The sequence below is a fragment of the Eupeodes corollae genome, chromosome 1 (assembly GCF_945859685.1).
Source record: "Eupeodes corollae chromosome 1, idEupCoro1.1, whole genome shotgun sequence".
NCBI classification, from domain to species: domain Eukaryota; kingdom Metazoa; phylum Arthropoda; class Insecta; order Diptera; family Syrphidae; genus Eupeodes; species Eupeodes corollae.
The window spans coordinates 97,017,895-97,036,943 of NC_079147.1; the positions used below are offsets into that span (position 1 = coordinate 97,017,895).

Below are 19,049 nucleotides of genomic sequence, written 5' to 3' on the forward strand. Positions count from 1 at the left end.
TTATAGAAATGAAAAACAAGTATTTTTTTTTCTAAATAGTAATAAATATTTTATTAATATAATTATTGTGTCTTGCATGTGTCCATTTGTTTACAAAAAAAACTAAAAAAAAAAAAACAATTTGTCCACAATGAGTCATACGAACGGTTTTATAACACCGCGCCCTCACTTATAAATACTAAAATTAATTTGTTATACAATAATAATTGTTATTGGTGTATAATTCATTCATTCTATTACTTTTAATTCTTAATAATAAACTTTCGATAGATTTTTATATTAATTAGAAAAAAAGTGGAAAAAAGAAAACAAATTAAAAAAAAAACATGAAAATACTGCAAAGGAAAAACAAAACATAGGTAGATAGGTATGTATATAATAATTGTAGGTCGGTATGTAGGTATTTAGTGATATTCACTTAACATCTTAATAATATAACATTCTTAGCAAATAAGAATAATAATAATTATGATATAAAATTAAATCTCGAATATATAAATCAAAGTAATTTTGATCTTAAAAAATAAATTCATTTAAACATATTTCTATATTTGTTTAATATTTAAATTTTGTCATTATAAGAAAATGCACATCAGCAGGATATTGTAATATCGATAGAGTTTTTGTTTTTGTTGTTGTTGATTAGATGAAGAAGACGAAGAAGACCAAGTTTGATATACATACATTTGTTTAGAAAAATTAATTATTCAGACTCTGGCGGAGTTTGTTTGGATCTTGATAGTGTGACGATACCATCGATGGATGCTGCGGTGGCGGGAAACAACGAACATGCTCAACATTCGAACCCTCACCATCGCCACTTTTAAGATACTTATTTAGAACAGCAAAAACCTGCGAGTTGAGAACTTGGAACCGACGAATTCGGTCAACCATTCGTTTTAATTTCTAAAATAAAACAAAATACATTTTGTTAATGTCAATTTTAAAAGCAAGGATAGTGATGAGACTAACAATTCCATTGACATCTTGGTCTTTGCCATCTACCCGCTGTATCCTTAGAATATGATAGCAAAAGTCTAATGCCTCGAATCGCCTCTGCTGTCCAAGCAGAACAATCATAGCGCATCCAGCCCAATTCAGTCCCTCACCAAAGAGCTCCTCAATTGTGTATTCGGTTCCCCGTACTGGAATGCAATAGACGAATTGCAAGGCTGACCAAAGGCGATGGAATTCAGAGCATTCATCAACATGAATAATTCCATTGGCTGGTGGTGGCCCCACCCACACAGGGTCGTCCAAATAACTCTTGATGCGATTAAGGATGACTTCAAAAATACTCAAACCACAACAAAGTCGTTCTCTGGTCAAAAGGTCACCTTCTCTGGCAATCATTGCTTGCTGTAAGTTGACAACAAATATAGTTTATCTTACATCTTGAGCAGGAACTGTTAGAATTAAACTTACTTTAGCTGATCCAAGTTTTTCAACATTAGAAACAATTTGCAAATTCGCAAATTGAGCTTCTAATCGTTTTTGTTTGGCTTCGGGTTTTTCATTTTCTAAAATATTATCACATACACAAGAAAAAAACATGAAGATCAAATAACAAAAATTAAATTCATAAAAACAAACCTTTGCAAAATGGTCTTGGGAAAATATTCTGGAAGAGAGCGGCGTGCAACAAATCACAAACTTCTTCTTGTGACAGAGCTTGTTCGATTAACAAACAAAATATAACACAATTTCCAAATTCACGGAATGATTGGAAGAGTTCAGTTTTTGTGTCAGGATATTGAACGATATCCGTTAAATGGGCCTGATAATAGCTCAGTACCCCTGGCGAGCCATATTCACATCGTGGCAGTTTACAAGACTTTGGCATTGCGCTCATTAGGGTTTTGGTAAATTGCAGTAGACTTCCTTGTATGAGTGGCTTGACAATATCCTTAAGTATGATGTCCATAACAACGGCAATTCCCTGATAGCCAAGCAAGCGACACATTCCATGGAAGTGGGGAGCACCGACGAAGCCAGCATATTGACCATATTGTGTCGAATAGGCGGCATTTAGCTGTTTCGAACCCCATAAATAATAGTGAGACATTTGTGGTGGTTTCTCACGCTGAATAGCTTGGGAGGAAGATAAATTGACTTTGCTGCGAACAAATCTGTGAAAAGGGAAGGAGGATGATTTTAATTCTTGTTTTATTACAACAAAATTTTAAAAACTTACCTGTTTGTTGCTGCGTTGTAACAATAATTTGATAAGAAGTCATAATTCAATTCGACAAACACGTGCAACGTTATTCTTCCGTATGGAGCCAGGACATTATGATTGGCTTCTTTAACCATACCATCAAAATTATCCATAGCTAACCATTTACTTAAAAGTTTATGGCATATCCGATTGGCTTCAAGTAGACCGTCTAATTCCTGTAATATTCAATTGTAAATGTTTTTAAATGGACTTCAAAGAAATGAGAAAGTATGGAGTGAATGAAATTTAAGTCATTAAAGTAATTCTTTCTAGGACCCGCCTGCAACAACACTCCCCGCGGAGATATTATTTTGGTTATCGAAGACCTCAATGCTAAGGTTGGCAGTAACAACAACGGGCTAAGGCATGTGATGGGTGTTTAAGGAGTCGGCAATTGCAATGATAATGGTGAGAGGTTCATTGACGTCTTCAACGCCAATACCCTAGTAATTGGTGGCACTATGTTTGAACGCAAACTCTGACATAAAATAAGCAAGGGTCTGCCAACCAAATTGACCACTTCGCGATTAGTTGACGTTTTTGAAGCAGTCTTTTGGATGTACGAAACAGAAGAGGCGCCGACATGGGACCACCGTGACCACCACTTAATAATTGCTACCCTAAGATTGCGTACAGCTTCAGTTCGAAGATCCAACGGAACAACACGAGCCTCTTAATTCAACATCGCCAGACTAAAGGATCCCACGACCCGTCAACAATTTAAGGACCACCTGTAACACGAAATGAGAACAATTAGAAGCACAGTACATGACGACATCGAACACCATTGGAATGCTGTGAAAAATGTTTTCGTTTCAGGAGCTGACAGAATAGTTGGTCGGAAAATAGGAAGCAACAAAACTTGGCTTTCAGAAGAATCTTGGACAAGGATCAACGAACGCAAACAGTTAAGGGCTCGAATAACTGCTGCACAAGAGGAAGAAATAAACTAGCTGGAGTCCCCGTATTGCATGAAAAAGAGGGAGATTCACAGCAGTGTGCGCAGCGACAAGCGTAACTACATCAATGCATTGGCGCAAGAAGCAGAAGATGCTGCAAACCAAACAGGTGTGACAGCAGGACCGTTTACAGAATAACCAAAGAGCTGACCGGTACACACAGCTCAAAGCAACACGTGGTGAAAGAAGCAGGCGGTACTGTGATAAGTTCGGTGGATGAGCAAGTCAGAAGGTGGAAAGAACACTTTTCCTCGGTAACAAAGTGCCCAGTAAAGATAAGATCGTTGCCGCAATTAACGTAATTAGGAACAACAAAGCGGTAGGACTTGATGGAATGAAGGAGATTTTACAAAGTGCGAAAACTGTAGAGAAATTTGTGTTCTGGTTAGCTTTACGAAGGAGAGTCATCCCAGAAAAAACTAATTGCTATTATTAAAGCAGCATATGATGGATCCAAGTGTCACGTTCTGCACGATGGTAGGTTGTCAGATAATTTTGAAATCCGAAGCGGAGTCAGACAGGGCTGTATTCTATCGCCAATATTGTTTTTGTTGGTGATAAGCGCTCAGCTCTGTCAGGTGGCGGAGGGATCCAATGGACTTTGAAATCGTATTTAAAGCACTTGGATTACACGGACGATTTTCGCTTGCTCTCTCATTGGATCATGGATCTCCATCAAATGACAACAAGTTTGGAGAGAGAAGCAGAAGTTGTGGGGCTGAAAATTAATTCCGGCAAAACAAAAATGATCAGCCTCAGAACCCGACCATCCTCTCAAGTAAATATTTTCTTGTAACCTTTGAAAAAAGTGGAGAGCTTTCAATACCTTGGAAGCATCGGCAAAGCAAAAGCGGCGTTCGGTATGCTGTCAAAAATTAAGAACAAAGTTACGACTGTTTCGCACAAATGTCGAATCTGTGCTTCTTTATGGGTGCAGCACTTGGAAGGTTACTTCAGCCATAACAAGAAAGCAGCAAACCTTCGTGAATAAATGTCTTCGTAACATCCTAAGGATTTTCTGGCCAAACCGTATATTAAATGAGGTCTTTCATAGAAGGACAGGTCAAGAACCATCTATAATACGAAGACGTAAGTGGCAATAGATTGGACATACGCTTCGAAAAGGTAACGACTGCATTGCATACAGTGAAACCCGCTCACACAAGGGAAGGGATATGATCTGGACGACCGAGAAGCACATGGTGCCGGACAGTTGAGGCGGAATCAGCGTTACTAGGCAAGAGTTGAGGGAGCTGAAACACATCTCCGGAAACTGTATACGATGGCGCGTGGGCGTAGTAGAGGCCCTATGCCCTTTAAGGGGTTCCCAACGGACTTAACAGGTCTGAAGACCTAAGTAAGTAAAGCAATTCTTATTTTACTTCCGTCTAGAATAACTTTTTAATGGAATGAATGTGAAATCAACAAAATTGTGAAATTGTCTATTGCATTAGGGACGGGTCTAAATTGATAATCTTAATTGACTTCTTGATTTAATGACCATTATTTTGCCGTATCGAGGGACGTAAACGATAGAAAGCAAATGTACCTTTTTTTGAGAAGTTGTTGCGTATCTGTAAAGATGCAACGTTTTTTAACGAAGGATTGAATGTAAGTTTTTAACTCTCAGGCAGATTGATGTAATAATATGGTAACCTAGGGTTTTACTGTCATTTATGTCCAATGTGAGCCACATGATTATGCAACACATGGATATATCATACATTTGATCTTAAAATGAGTTATCTTTAATGCAAACGTTGCGCTCATTTTATCATACATGCAAAGTCAAAACTCCAATTATCTTGGAGACTGATCTTCCAGCTCTTGTTCGAATACTCTCAAAGTATATATCGTTCATTTAAGAAATGTTACCAAAATAGTGGCATCTTATGTCACTCAACGCAAGTCTCAATTATTTGGCGAGTGTTCAGCACTGTCCTGGGAGTAAACCAGACAATCACAGAAATTAAAACGTGTTCATTAACGATCAAAGCTCTCTGATTCCACCAAACGAACATACTGTGCCGTGGTAAAAAAAGCCTGAACTAACGCACGTTTCGTGTTTTGTCTCACAGCCATCTTCATCTTCAGTTTGATCTATAAATTAACCATGAATAGTTTAACAAATGGGCAACGCTTGAATTTGATTGAATTTTATTATCAAAATTAGTGCCCTCACAGAAAAGAGGGATGCCAACACCAAGGAAATGTTCTTCGAGCTCTTGAACAAAGCATAATATGAGCAATGTCCTGGCTACGTTATTAAAATTGTCCTGGGCGATTTTAATGCTAAGCTAGGAAAGGAAGACTTGGAGTACTCTAGATCATCAACCACGCTTCCAGCGTCATGGATGCACTAACTTTTCGAGGAGCTAACATCTACTCGGACCACTATTTTGTTGTAGCCAAGGTAGCACTTCAGGTTTCCAGACCCAAGACGCTGAGAGCAGATACAACGCTACAATCTCAAGAAATAGCCAAATCTTTTTCCGACCGAGTCACCATTAACATCTATCAAAGTTCTCTGCCGCAAACCAGTAGCAACATTGCCAAGATACAATCAAAAAAGTCAATACTGACGTGCTAGGTTTCAAGCAGCCACCCACAAAAACCCTGGTTTGATGAGAAATGCCGGGAGTCAAGTGCAGCCAAACAACAAGCATGCAAAACGTTGCATAGAGGGAGAGGAGCTAGGAACACCGGCTTCTCAGAAGGAAAAAGTGAGAGCATGAGAAGCGGGTGGTCGAAGAAAGTCAACAATCCTGTCTTCCCCACTTAGATGAAGTGAAGATTGCCATATCTAAGCTGAAGCTACTGGAGCAGATGGATTGAATGCCGAGCTCTTCAAAGCAGCTGTGGTAACGATAAATGGAACCTTAGTATTGTTTGCCCGAATCTGAAAAAAGAAGACCCTCTAAACTTCGCCAACTTTAGAGGCATCAGTCTACTTAACATCACTTACACAATCTTCTCTTCCATAATATGTGAGCGTCTAAAATCCATCGTCAACAACCTGATATTTCCTTATCAGTGTGGTTTTAGACCAGAAAAGTCCACAGTCGTTCAAATATTCATATTACGGCAAATCCTGGAAAAAACCCATGAACAATGGACCATATCTTTATCGAATTCAATGCCGCAAATAACAGCATCTACAGGGTCGAGCTGGATGGACCCATGTGTAGTTTTGGCATCCCCGCCAAACTATTCCGTTTGAGCAGGATGGCCATGGAGAATTCGCGCTGCTCCATAAAGGATGAAAACAACTTAATCGAACCTTTCGATGTCAAAAAAGGCTGTCATGCGATTTCTTTAACAACGTCTTTTGAAAAAATAGTGCAAAGCTCTAACGTGAACACTAAGGGCACTATCTCTTATATGTCTGTCTAATTACTAGCATATGCTGATGACATTGACAATTGTAAAAACTGAGTGCGATATCAATGGGGCTTTTGTTAGCAGAGGTGGCAAAAATGGGTTTAACGGTTAACGAGGGGAAACCAAAATACATGCTGTCGTCAAGAAAAGACTTACAACGCCACCATCACGCGTAACTTTGAGGTAATCAAGGACTTCGTCTACCTAGCCTCCGGTATAAACGCAGAAAACAACACCACCGCTGAGATCAAACCAATAATAACTCTTGATAACCGCTGTTAGTTTGGGCTAAGAAAGCAAAGCCCTCTCTTGAGCGACCAAATTGTCTATATAAGACCCTCATCATTCCTGTCCTGCTATAGGGATTATGACAAAACCGGATGAAAGCACCTTGGGTCATTTTGAGAGAAGAGTACTTCGCGTGATCTATGATCCCCTATGCATAGAAGGTGAGTGGAGGAGAACATTGAACGACAAGCGGCAGTACAGAGACGTAGACTTATATAGACTGCGTCACGTAGAGCGCATGAAAACCAATGTTCCGACCAAGCGAAGTCGAAAAAAACCGCGGATCAGGTGGACCACACAAGTGGACAGTGACCTCACCCAACTTGGAGTGCGCAACTGGAGACATCTAGCTAGGGAGCGAGTCACACAGGACTGCAGCGTCAGCTTAAGTCAATTAGTGTTGGCATTTAAATAAGTCAGTATCAGGCGAAACCAGGTTACGATAATCTATTTTCTTTTTGCCAACTAAGCAGATATGACGAATTTTTCCATGATCAATTTTTTTACAAGTCATTGAGCATGTAACAGTGTGTCGCCCAACCTGCAAATCAAGAATGGATGTATGGTTACATTTGTATGCAAGATGGAGCTCCATGCCACACAGACCGGTCCATAAAAGCTTATTTGAAGGAAGAAAACATCCCTCTGTTGGACAGGCCGGGAAACAGCCCTGATATGAACCCAATTGAAAACGTGTGGGAGCTGATGAAGAGGGAATTAGTTAAAGATGCGGTCAGTTATTGAAAGAGTAATTCACGTGTGGAATCACCACTCAAAAATGCAGGAAACATGCATTGATACTATGCCGCGCAGAATTGAGGCTCAACAACAACAAAACTGAAAATATTAATTTAAACAAAATCTTTAATTCTGTTTATATTCTGCATACAAAATAATTTAAATGCATTACAATATTCGAAAACTTGATTTAAATAGCTAGAAATAAAGATTTTGCATAAAATCTAAAGTGCGTCTAATAATATGACCATGGACTGTATGTCCCATATGATATTGTGGAAATATTTTTGAAGCCCGTGATTGTGCTTGAAGTATTTTTTAATTTCTCTCCAAAAGTTGGATATACAAATAAGAAAATAATCATTTCTTGGAGTGCAGTGGTTTGGCTCAATTATGTAAACCATCTTTTAATGAAGTATCAAAGCAAATTCTTAATTTCCAAATTTTGATCAATACCGCTTTAAATAATCTTTGCTTAGCACTTGCCGTTTGAAAAAAAAGGAAACTTACAATTCACTCTTCTTGACTCCTGTTTCATTTTAAAACCCTTCAGGTAGAATTCATTTAACTCGGAAACTTGGATAATGAATAATGAATCACCTTTATCCAACACTGAGAAATAAACCTTTTTTTAAAACTTTTGTTTGGTCCTAAAAAAGCCATTGGTCGTTTCTTTTTTCTTTATCTTTCAGGCTTTATCTAGGCTTGTACTTCAATTAATTAACTCTTATACTTTTGACTGATCTAAGGCTTTGATTTTTAAAAATGATACATGTTACGATGGGTCTCCGAATGCAGCCTTTAACACAATAGAATTAGTGGCGTTAACATCTAGAAAAGTTTTTAAACTACGGCGGTCAAAAGAAATATAGACGAGGAAAGACGAGCGTTACACACAAATTCTCTTTCACGAAAATGGAGCTTAGCCATTTTTGTTTCCACCACGTACGTCCTTATTAATAAATAAAGAAAACACTTTAACTTACCACAATTCCAGTAATATCATTGGCTTCAAAGCGACAAATAGCCAGTTCGATGCTTTTATGCATATTTGCATTTATACGTTGTGTTATAAGTTTATTCAAATCAATTGAGCGTCCTGGAAAAAAATAAAATAAAACAAACACAATTCATTAAACTCCTCCCTCATCCACAAAATTATCAATCTACAAACCAAGTAACTGGACATGTCTTTGTTTAAGTAAAGTCTCATATCGATTATTCCTTGGATAGGATTGGAAATTAAATCCAAGAACTTCACATTCCAACCGGAATCGCTTATCCAAAAACATACTAAAAATAAAAAGAAAATTAAAATATTGTTAAAAATTATAAAATTTATAAAATATTTGTATTTTATTTAACAAACCTTCCAGCTAATTGTTTATAATGAGCAAATATTTGTTCACTAAGTTTGTAGACGAATTGATCAAAGCACAAATTTACTTCAGCTTCGACTTCATCGTACAAAAACTGTTTACGGAAGACTGTCAGCGCATAGTGGGCTGAATCGTTGTACAAATCCAAAGGATATAAAACAAATCTAAGAACAAACATAACGTTAATAAAAATCCAATCACAGAAAAGGAGAAAACAACAAAATTATAAAATGTCACTCACTCCATCATAGATGGCTCCTTTGTTTGCAGAATATGATCTGTTAAAATCCAAGGCATCGACATTTCAATGGGAAACTGAATGCGCTTCTCCATTGTAATCAAATCTTTGCATTCCTCGTTGTGTTGATGACGAACCAGACATTTGTTCACCTTCCTTCCCATAGTCATTTCCAAATAGAACTCTCGATACCAAAGCTGTGATAAGTCGCAACACTTTTGCAGGGTGTCGCTGAAATTGAGCAGATAACTCCAGTAGAACGAGGTCTTGTGGAACGAATCGATTTGCATCAAACAATTGCCATCAATGTCCTTGCGCAGTGTCCGCTTGCCACCGCTCTTATCGGCAATCAGGGACTCCAACATTGTTCGAACCATGTAGAGTTGGGTTGAGGATGGGCCGACGTTCAAACGTGGCACATGGATGCGAAAACCTCCATCGGGATCCTTCTTTCCCTTCGAAGCTGGATCATCGGAGGGTTCGTAACCCTTTTGCCAATCGGAGGAGGTCTCTCGCACCGACATAATAATACTCCTGATCAAGTCCTTCTTATTCTTGACAGCCTTCCTAAGCGGTTCTCGCAGTGTCAGCTGCACAAAGTCTTGCAGCTCCGAGTAGATATTCCGACGTATAGCTTCACACAAAACCGTTTCGATTCGAGCCATCAGCACTTGGAGGCCTTTGATCATGGCAATCACCTCAATCAGAGCGAACTTCTCCTCAGACGTGTAATTGTAGCGAGTAGCCCGCTCGTACTCTTCAGCCTCGACGGGGCACTCCTTGTTCTGATGATGATCGGTTGGATGGAGCAACTTCCATGAGTACAATTCTGTGACCACACTTGTCCATTCCGAGAGTAGCTGCAGTCCCCGCAAAGCCAAATCCGATGTGCAGCGATTCTCAGCATCCGACGGATTCTCCTTCACTGTTGTTGTCACTTCATTGGTGTAGCGAGCTAGCTCGGAAATATACTTGACATGATCTTCTCGAATTTGTGGCAAATGAACCATCAAATCCGCCTGTGGACTGGTTGCTGTCGAGCTGGATAGAGGCCACTTGCTGGCATCGAAGTGCTTGCTTCGTTTGATGTAATTGAAAGGAGCTATTTGCATGTCCCCGAACAGTGGAACCACCTCCAGATTCTTGAATATGCGATCAATTCTGTCCAAACGGATCTTCTTCTTCTGATCCAATTTATTAATATTGCAGCCATCTGAATCCATCAGAAACAAACCAAAACCCATGACTTTGACCAACATGTGTTTCTCCTCGGGAGTCAGATACATTTTTGTCTCGAACATATGGACACAGATGTTGACCACATCCGAGAGTAGATCTTCGTATCCGGGAATTTTCTCGAGAGTGTCTTTGACAGTGTCTCGAATCTTGTTTTGTGTTGCCAAGAACATTGAAAGATTCTGGGATTCCTGGAGTGTGTGAGAATCGGACATGACTTTTAGAAATTGAGCCGCTCGCCGATATGTACTGTAATCGTTTTTAACACTCGACTTCATGTTCTTCAGCTCGTCTAGAACGGCAAACATGTTGATGAATTTTCCCAGCGTCAGAAGGTAAGCTTCGGAGACGAAGTCTTTACGTTTCTCAGCATGACAGAGGCGTTTTACTTCGCCAGAGAAGGCATCAATAGCTTTGCGCTGGAAATGGTAAATGGATTAAGTTTAAGATTGAATTGGAGACAAAATACGATTGAGGGTGAATGTTATTTTTTAAGGACTCTAAAGCAATTCAAAGTACATATAATCTTTCTTTTCTAGTCAACTATAAATATTCACTTGTAGAAATTCCGAAAAATCTTTGTTTTTGTTAAGCGTAAATTTGACATGGGGAATCTGATAGCGAAGCCTTAGTCATGGTGTCTACGTTAAAGACTAAATCTTTGTTAGGAAGAAACTGGGACCAATTATGATTTTTAATGCATGAGGAGAGGCCGTTGAACTCTAATAAAAACACTAAACGACGATGTCTTCAACAAAATGTCACCAAGGACAGCTGTAATTGGAGACTTTTTTACCTATGCACCGCTGAAATCAAACGAGGAATAACTTTTGCAAATCGCTGCTTATTTAAACTTAAAAGGCAATTGAGTAGTAAAGTCCTCTCTTGAGCATTTAAAATTACCATTTTTAAGTCACTCATCATCCAGGTTCTTATGGAACCTGTCAAAGAAAGATGAAAGCGGTTTAGGATGCTTCGACAGAAATTCGTCTGCATAGATGAAGAGTGGGGTAGAAGGTAAAACAACTTAATGTACTGACCTGGTTGGTTAAAGAACTAAAGCCCAACGATGGCTGGGTCATGCAGAGCGAATGGACATTAACGCTACAGCCCGTAAGGCCTTCGGCTCCAATCCTAAGGAACGGCACAGTACAGGAAGACCGCGACTTAGGTGGCGCACGCAGGAAGGTGAAGACCTCAACCAACTTGGCGTGCGAAACTGGAGACAGCTAGCTGGGAACCGAGCTGGCTGGAGACGCATGTTGGTTGAGGCCCAGCTCCGACCCGGACTGTAGCGCCACATTAAGTAATTAAGTTCTTTCCAAAATTGTTGAACGAGTATCTTTCTGTGAATTCTCATCTAACCGCTCCACCCGTGCCTCCTTTTTGATTGCAATGTAATTTGATTTTTTATCAAATCAGCTTTAAAGACACTTGCAAAGTTTGGATGGCAAAAAGACGAACAGATGCATATTTAAAGTAGTAGTACAAGCTAGAGCTTTTGTTGAGAAAGGATGGCCTTTGGGAAGTGGTTCTGAATCAAAAACGTGAACCACCAACAGCAGAATAGTCCAAAAAGGACAGCGATGCGAAAGTTCTCATCGGCTTGTTTGTTGAGGACAACCAACTTCACCATGTCAGGAAGGCTGCGTGGGACAAGCTTAGACTTCATCATGAAAAATCGACACTAAGCGATAATGTACAGCTCATGCGAAAAATATGTAGCTTAAAATTGGAAGATTTAAGCCTGGAGGAACACATTCAGAAGATGAGAACACTTTTCGACAAACTAGCAACATTAGGTGAAGATCAGTTGTCGGAAAATTGGACTGTTGCAATGATTTTAAGCAGTCTGTCCAGATCATACGATACACTTGTTACAGCTCTTGAAACCAGATATCAAGCGGCATTAACTTTGGATATAGTAGAAGCAAAGTTACTGGAAGAGTTTTCAAGGCAAAATAAGGGGAATGATAATACTGCACTAAAGGTATCTTATAAATATTCGAACGAATCTACTTAATGTTCCTTTAGTAATAAAAAGGTTCATATGAAGAAAGATTGCCGCAAATACATCCAGTGGAAAAATTCTAAGAAACAAGGAAAAGTCAACACCGTAACTTCTTCCAATAAATTATGATTTGGTTTGAGTGACGTATGAAAGTAGAATCGAACGACGTATGAAAATAGAATCGAACGCCGGTTATACCAACTTGTTTAATTTGCAAGGAAATGATGAACGGTACGAGCAAATTGAACGCAGAAGCATAAGAGATAATTCCAACATAATGGAGCTGAGCAACAGGATGTTACCAAAACCAAATCCATCGTGACAAGAACGCTGAAATTGAACAACAAACCATGACAAAAATACTTGCCGAAGTTTTTGCCTCAATCGAAAGAGTAATGTGCCCGCTGACGATGAATTTTGAAATCAATGAGGAAAGAAACGAAAGTTCAAACGCTTCTTTGGAAAAATCACGAATTCCAGGTGTAATTGGGGTGGTAGATGGAACTTATATTTAACATTTTACTTAAACCTTAACAAAAAAAACTTCGCTCGCAAACACATTTGTTGTAGAGTGATTATTTTCAATTTTGCCTTGTTTTTAATTCTACTTTCGAGTTACGTAGTTCCTCATTTATTCGCAAGTTCATAAGAATATAGTTGGCACTACTACAACTATTCGATTCTCGTTCGTTCGAAAGTAGTCAAATAGATACATAGTACCAATTTTTCGAATTCGAGCAATTTCATTGTAGAATCGAGTTACATAGTAAGGCCCCTGATTTTCAAGGCAGTTTATTATTTGTGAAAAGAATAACAGACAAAGGATTTGCGGCTTAGGCTTAGGCGGATTGAGGCTTAGATTCAACTTCAACAATTCGAAGGCACTTTCGGTGAATGACGGAGGGGCTCAAAAACACTGTATTGATTATTGGCATCGTTTGTTTGGTCACAGAAGTACTGAAGCTATTAAAATATGGCCAAAGATAAAATGGTGAGTGATTTTAATATTATCGATTATAAGCACAGTAGAGAATCTTAAAAGATAAATCTGAGGCATTTGAACGGCTTACTCAGTATGTTGAAACTGTCAAAAATATTTTTCCGCTAAGGCTCAAAGTCATAAGATCTGACAATGGCGGTGAATTCACTGCAGGAAGAGTTTTAAAATTTTTAGAAGGACAGTGCATTAAGTATCAACATAGTGCAACTTACACTTCTCAACAAAATGAGACTGCTGAACGCAAAAACAGATCTTTGGTAGATATGGGTAGGTGTATGCTTCTGGAGGCGAACCTAGGATATGAATTCTGGGGAGAAGCAATTATGAGCGCGAACTACTTGTAAAATAGACTGCCCACGAGTACAATTCCAAAAACACCTTATAAAAGATGGACTGGAAAGACACTAAATGTAAGTTATCATCATATTTTTGGAACAAAGACTTTTGTCTACATCCCTAAAGAAACTCGAATAAAGTTAGATGATAGAACTGAGGCTAAGATTTTTGTTGGTTACGACGAGCATTCAAAAGCTTATCGCTTTGTTGACAAAAGAACCAAGAAAATTACAATTAGCCGAGATGCAAAGTTCTTTTAGTTATCAAAGAATGAGGAGGTTCATACGGAAAAGTGTAATTGTACCAAGACGAATAGTTCAGAACTAATAGTGCCAATTTTACCAAAAAATCCAAGACTTGACTACACAACCAGAAGATACCAATAACGACGAAAATATAATAGAAGAGGAATAAGAACCAACACAGGAAGATCTCCCAAGAACATTTAGCAGACAAAATAAAGGTGTCCTACCACAATGTTTTATAAGCGGTGCAAATATGGTACAGGAATCCCTTGTGAAGGACCCTAGGAACTATAAGGAAAGGAATTCATTACTTGTTAGAACAAAGAAGAGTGGAAAAAGGCAATGACAGAAGAAATTCAAGGAATTAAGAAAAACCAAACATGGGAAGTAGTATTTCCACCAAGTGACGCGAACATAGTCGGTTGTAGATGGAACTATAAGTTTAAACGAAACGTTCAGGGAAGTATTCAGAGGTTCAAGGCTCGACTTGTTGAGCAGGGATTCAGTCAAAAATATGGACAAGAATACGACCAAACTTTTGCACCAGTCATCAGGCAGACAACTTTTAGACTTCTTCTCTCTATAGCAAGGAAATGCAAAATTAAAGTTCAACATATGGATGTAAAGTCAGCGTTCTTAAGCGGAGAACTCAAGGAAGAGATTTATATGAAACAACCGCCTGGGTTCGAAGTTGGAGAACAGGGTTTGGTTTGCCGATTAAGGAAGAGTCTATATGGTTTGAAGCAAGCAGCACACATGTGGAACGAAGTAATTCATAATGTTCTCATTGGAAGTGGTTTCATCCAGAGGAAAGCAGATCTGTGCCTAAACATTAGATTAGATGTATGTCGATGACATTTTAGTTGCAAGTATTGGTTTGGCATTATGCCGTCTACCAGATTGACATGATTTTTTTTTTGTATACATAGAAAAAGTTAACTTTAAATTAAATATGAAAAGATAGTTTGATGTTTAAAAATTGCCTTCAATAATACTAGTTCTGTAGTGCAGCGTATTAACAGTATACTTGTATAGTACGTCCCATCCGCGGTGTCCATTCAAAATACTCAGCACATCCACCATCTCCACAAGATTTGCTCCAAAGTATATCATTCGTAGTTCGCACAAAATAGGGCATTTTCCAATAAAATGGTACCATCTTCTCTCTCTTTGTGGTTGCAAAGGCTACATTCAAGTGGAAGATCAGGTCGATGCGGTATGTAATTTAGGCCTGATAATTCACCTCTTATTTTGAAAATATTTATTTATTTATTTTTTCTGCAGAGTTTGTGTTCAAAAAATATGTTGCTTCTTGTAAGTTGTAATTGAGTTTACTGTAATACATTTGATATTGAGATGACTCATTCACATATGAGTCGTACAGAGAGTTATCAGTTTTTTCTAATATATTATAAAGTTGGTCGTGTTGGATGTTTTCAAAATTTGTATTTAATCCACCATTACATGTTAGCGTTTCCCATTGTTGAACACAATTACTTTTCATCATTAGCAGGTAGGAGGGTATTATTTTTGACAGTCATCCATTCTCATAACTTTCTGCACATAGTCAAAGTGTAATTTGAGTGTCTCCAGAAAGAGTGGTTGCATCTCCGTCTTTAGATGAATCATGTAATTGGGAGTGCTATTTGGTAGTTTGAATACTCTTTTGACACAGTATCGTTGAAAAACTTCAAGAGTAGTATATGAGCGGTATCCCCACACTTGTGCATATAGCATGATGGATGTTGCAGTTGCACGTACAATTTTTTGTTTTGCGCTGTGGTTTAGATATTTATTGCCTATGCATCTTCCCCTTCTTGATTTTGATTTCCATACTCATGCCTGATATATTGTTATTTGCTGTCATTTCGAGTAAACTGAAGCTGGAACTACGCTTTGTGGTGTTAGTATGCTCAAGGGAGGTTTCAATTGTTCCACGTTTCTTTGTGTTCATTTAGTTGGGTTATCCTTGATGCAACAACTTGTTTTAATGTTTCTCAATCTTAATCGCTACAACTAACTCAGATATTAATTTATGGATTTAAAAGTAGCTTTTTTAATTGGATTGAAGCAACAATTTAAATCATCAAATTAATATTTATATTAGAATTTCACAACTTGTTTAAGAGCTTTTTATTTTCCACAACTGTTTAACAGATCAGCAAATGTCAATCCTTGTCAGAGTTTATAGCTTTATCGGAAACATGCAAAAAAGCAGTTTGACTAAGAACGCTTTCGATCGCGATATCGACATTCCCCAACAACCACCTTTAATCTACGAAGATAATCAGAGCTGTCTCAAGCTCTTAAGAAAATTTAAGCAACCGATCGAAGCATATTGACACCAAATTTTATTTTGTAAAGGATTACGTGGACAAGAATTTTGTTAAGTGTAAGTACTGTCCAACATAAGACATGCTTGTAGAATGAGGAAGAGTGTAAAATGACAACACTTAAGTGACAACACTTGATCAGTTTATTGAAAATAAAAAAATTTTCTTTTAGTTTTTTCTATCTGAATAAATATCGTCACATAGAAGACGTTGTTTTACTTATAAAGGAACTTTATAAATCTAATTAGCCAATAAATATGGGATTACAATCAGGAATCTAAAGCTTCAGCAAAATAAATTGCCGTATTTAATCTTGCGATTGATAAGAGATCCAGAACAATATTTAAGATTTTCCAGGGCTCGATTTAAGAAACCCTGTGGAACTTTAGCTTTTCTTTGAAACTTTATAACTTTGTTTGTTTTTTTAGTGCAGGCCATAAGACAATCGAGGAAGTTAACACGATCGGCCACGACAATGACTGTTTATTTCACAAATTCATATTCGAACTAAATGCGTCTTTAATATTCCGATGGAGTTTTTTCAGCTTGAGAATTTGGTTATGATCCAATTCAAACCTGAGTGCAGCGTCAACTAATGTTGACCATTTGTTGAGTCAAAAAAAAAAAGAAAAAAAGAGTAGTTAAAAGATCCTAGTAACTTACAGCTTATAGCCAGTCATGTGTGCTATTAATGTCATGAACGCAAGGATCTATATTGTTACGCTAATTTAAGAACGTTTATTATGATAAGAATTGATCTAGGAGGATTTGTCAATATCTCGGAAGCGACAGTACGCGTGAAAAGATTGTTTGGTGGCCTCAGAAACCTGACATGGCAGTCCTTACCATCAAACCATTATGCTACGAAAACTACCAGAGTATCATTAAAACACTTCAAAATTGACAGCTCAACTATCAATAAACAAGGCTTGGCTTGCATTGTTTACACTCGATCGTATTTTAAAGTCATGAACGAATTCTATGAATCACATGTATTTATATAACTCGATTACGTCAACAAACAATGAAGGCCAATCCAAAATACACACCGGATATGCATCACTAACTTTAAAGATAAAACTATTTGTGCCTTTTTTCGAAATCAAAAGAAATTCCATACCAAAACTTTCAATACCATCAATTTTAGAGTGAATCAAAATAATTATTTGCTTACTTGAAAATACATAAAATTCAACAGCTTATTGACTTCTGGGGCAAGAACTTCCACTGTCTTCTCATAGATCTCGACTCGATTGGGTTGTTCATTGGACTTGGGCTGTGGAATTGCCCGCGAACAACATCTCCAAGTGTACAACATGACAGCATGTTTCTGACCTTCGTCCAGGAGGACATTCTAAAAAAGAATAAAAAAAACATAAACAATTAAGAAGTTTCCCCACAAATATCAAAAGAAAAACAAACCAAATTAGCGTGAGTTGTAGCCTCCTCAATATATTTAGCTACTCCAGTGACAAATCCATTTCTATCTTCAAAGTTAGTATCAAAATTTGCTTTGTAAATAATCGAACACGGTTGGGCTTCAATGCATGGCTGTTCGTCGGGCAGCGACAGTTCATCCAGAACTTCCACGTTGGATAGAGCATCCGCAAGGGTGATCTTTTCCGTCATGGTGTGAGGCTAGAAAATAGTTTTTAGAGGTTCCAAACACATTAAACAGATAAATAGTTTTTTGTTTTTTAAAGTTTTAAGTTTTTGGTGCACTGTAAATAACACAACAGACAGTAGGCTATAAATTCATCTTCCCTAATTAACTAATCAAGTGCGTCTGTTGTTGGGCTTTTATGGGTGGGTCTAGTTTCTTTTTCATCAATCACTCATTTGGCAATATTTTCTATTCTTGACACCATTGGAGCTTAATTATTTTGAAGATTTTCACCATATACACAATGAAATTGAGGAAAACTCAGGGGGAAATCGAAGCACACTTTGTTTATTTTTAATTTAAAACTATTAACTTACATTAGTTGTTGATATTTATTGTGGAAAAATAGATTATAAACAAATAAATATTTTCAATCTGTCGATGCCTGCGTCGGAGGATAGACATTCCATTTCCAAATTGGTTTATTGGCTTCACTTCATAATTTTATGGGCACACTAGAAAGTCATGGAATGTCAGTGAAAAGAGGAAATGTCAGAATTTGATGTTCTAGTACATTTTTGAATGTGGATGGTCGAGTTCAGCGCGGAACCTTTTGAACTCTTATTGTTTTTGTACAATTTTGTAAACATTTTAACAGAATTTTAATTTAGTTCCTAAAATTTGTTGTATTATTTTTATATTAATTTTAGCAACTCAAAAACTCCTAAATTCAAATAAAACAAAAACTTGGAGCGAAGACAATTCTGAAACCATTGACGAACTAGCGTTTAAAACATACATTAAAATTTACTGTTTACTGAAATTCGCATCATCGGCCGTTATTCCTTTTGAAATAAATGGCCAGGACTTTTGAGATATATACCTGAATGTTTGTTTGTTTCCAAAAATTAATTATCTAAACATCAACGGCATATAGTTTAAACAAGATGGTGTTACTCGTGATATAATTGCTAAATCAATTTGGAAGTAAATATTCAAGCCATCATTGGCATTTCATACGGTTATTGGAATTAATAGTGAAATATTAAAATCACTATCAACATATGCCAAAAATCTCATATTT

The 19,049-nt window shown here is 37.6% G+C and overlaps 1 protein-coding gene across 1 annotated transcript; it reads right to left on the reverse strand.

The window, feature by feature from the left end:
• Positions 1 to 642: 642 nt before the first annotated feature.
• On the reverse strand, positions 643 to 18,471 carry LOC129938644 (cytoplasmic FMR1-interacting protein). Its single transcript, XM_056046314.1, has 12 exons — positions 18,343 to 18,471; positions 17,785 to 18,000; positions 17,537 to 17,716; positions 9,205 to 10,856; positions 8,954 to 9,127; positions 8,759 to 8,877; positions 8,571 to 8,683; positions 2,195 to 2,394; positions 1,594 to 2,129; positions 1,426 to 1,520; positions 973 to 1,359; positions 643 to 906 (listed from the first exon to the last, which is right to left on the reverse strand). Exons 2-12 carry the CDS (start codon positions 17,989 to 17,991, stop codon positions 700 to 702), a joined length of 3,870 nt encoding a protein of 1,289 aa, XP_055902289.1. The 5' UTR covers positions 17,992 to 18,000; positions 18,343 to 18,471; the 3' UTR covers positions 643 to 699.
• Positions 18,472 to 19,049: the final 578 nt, after the last annotated feature.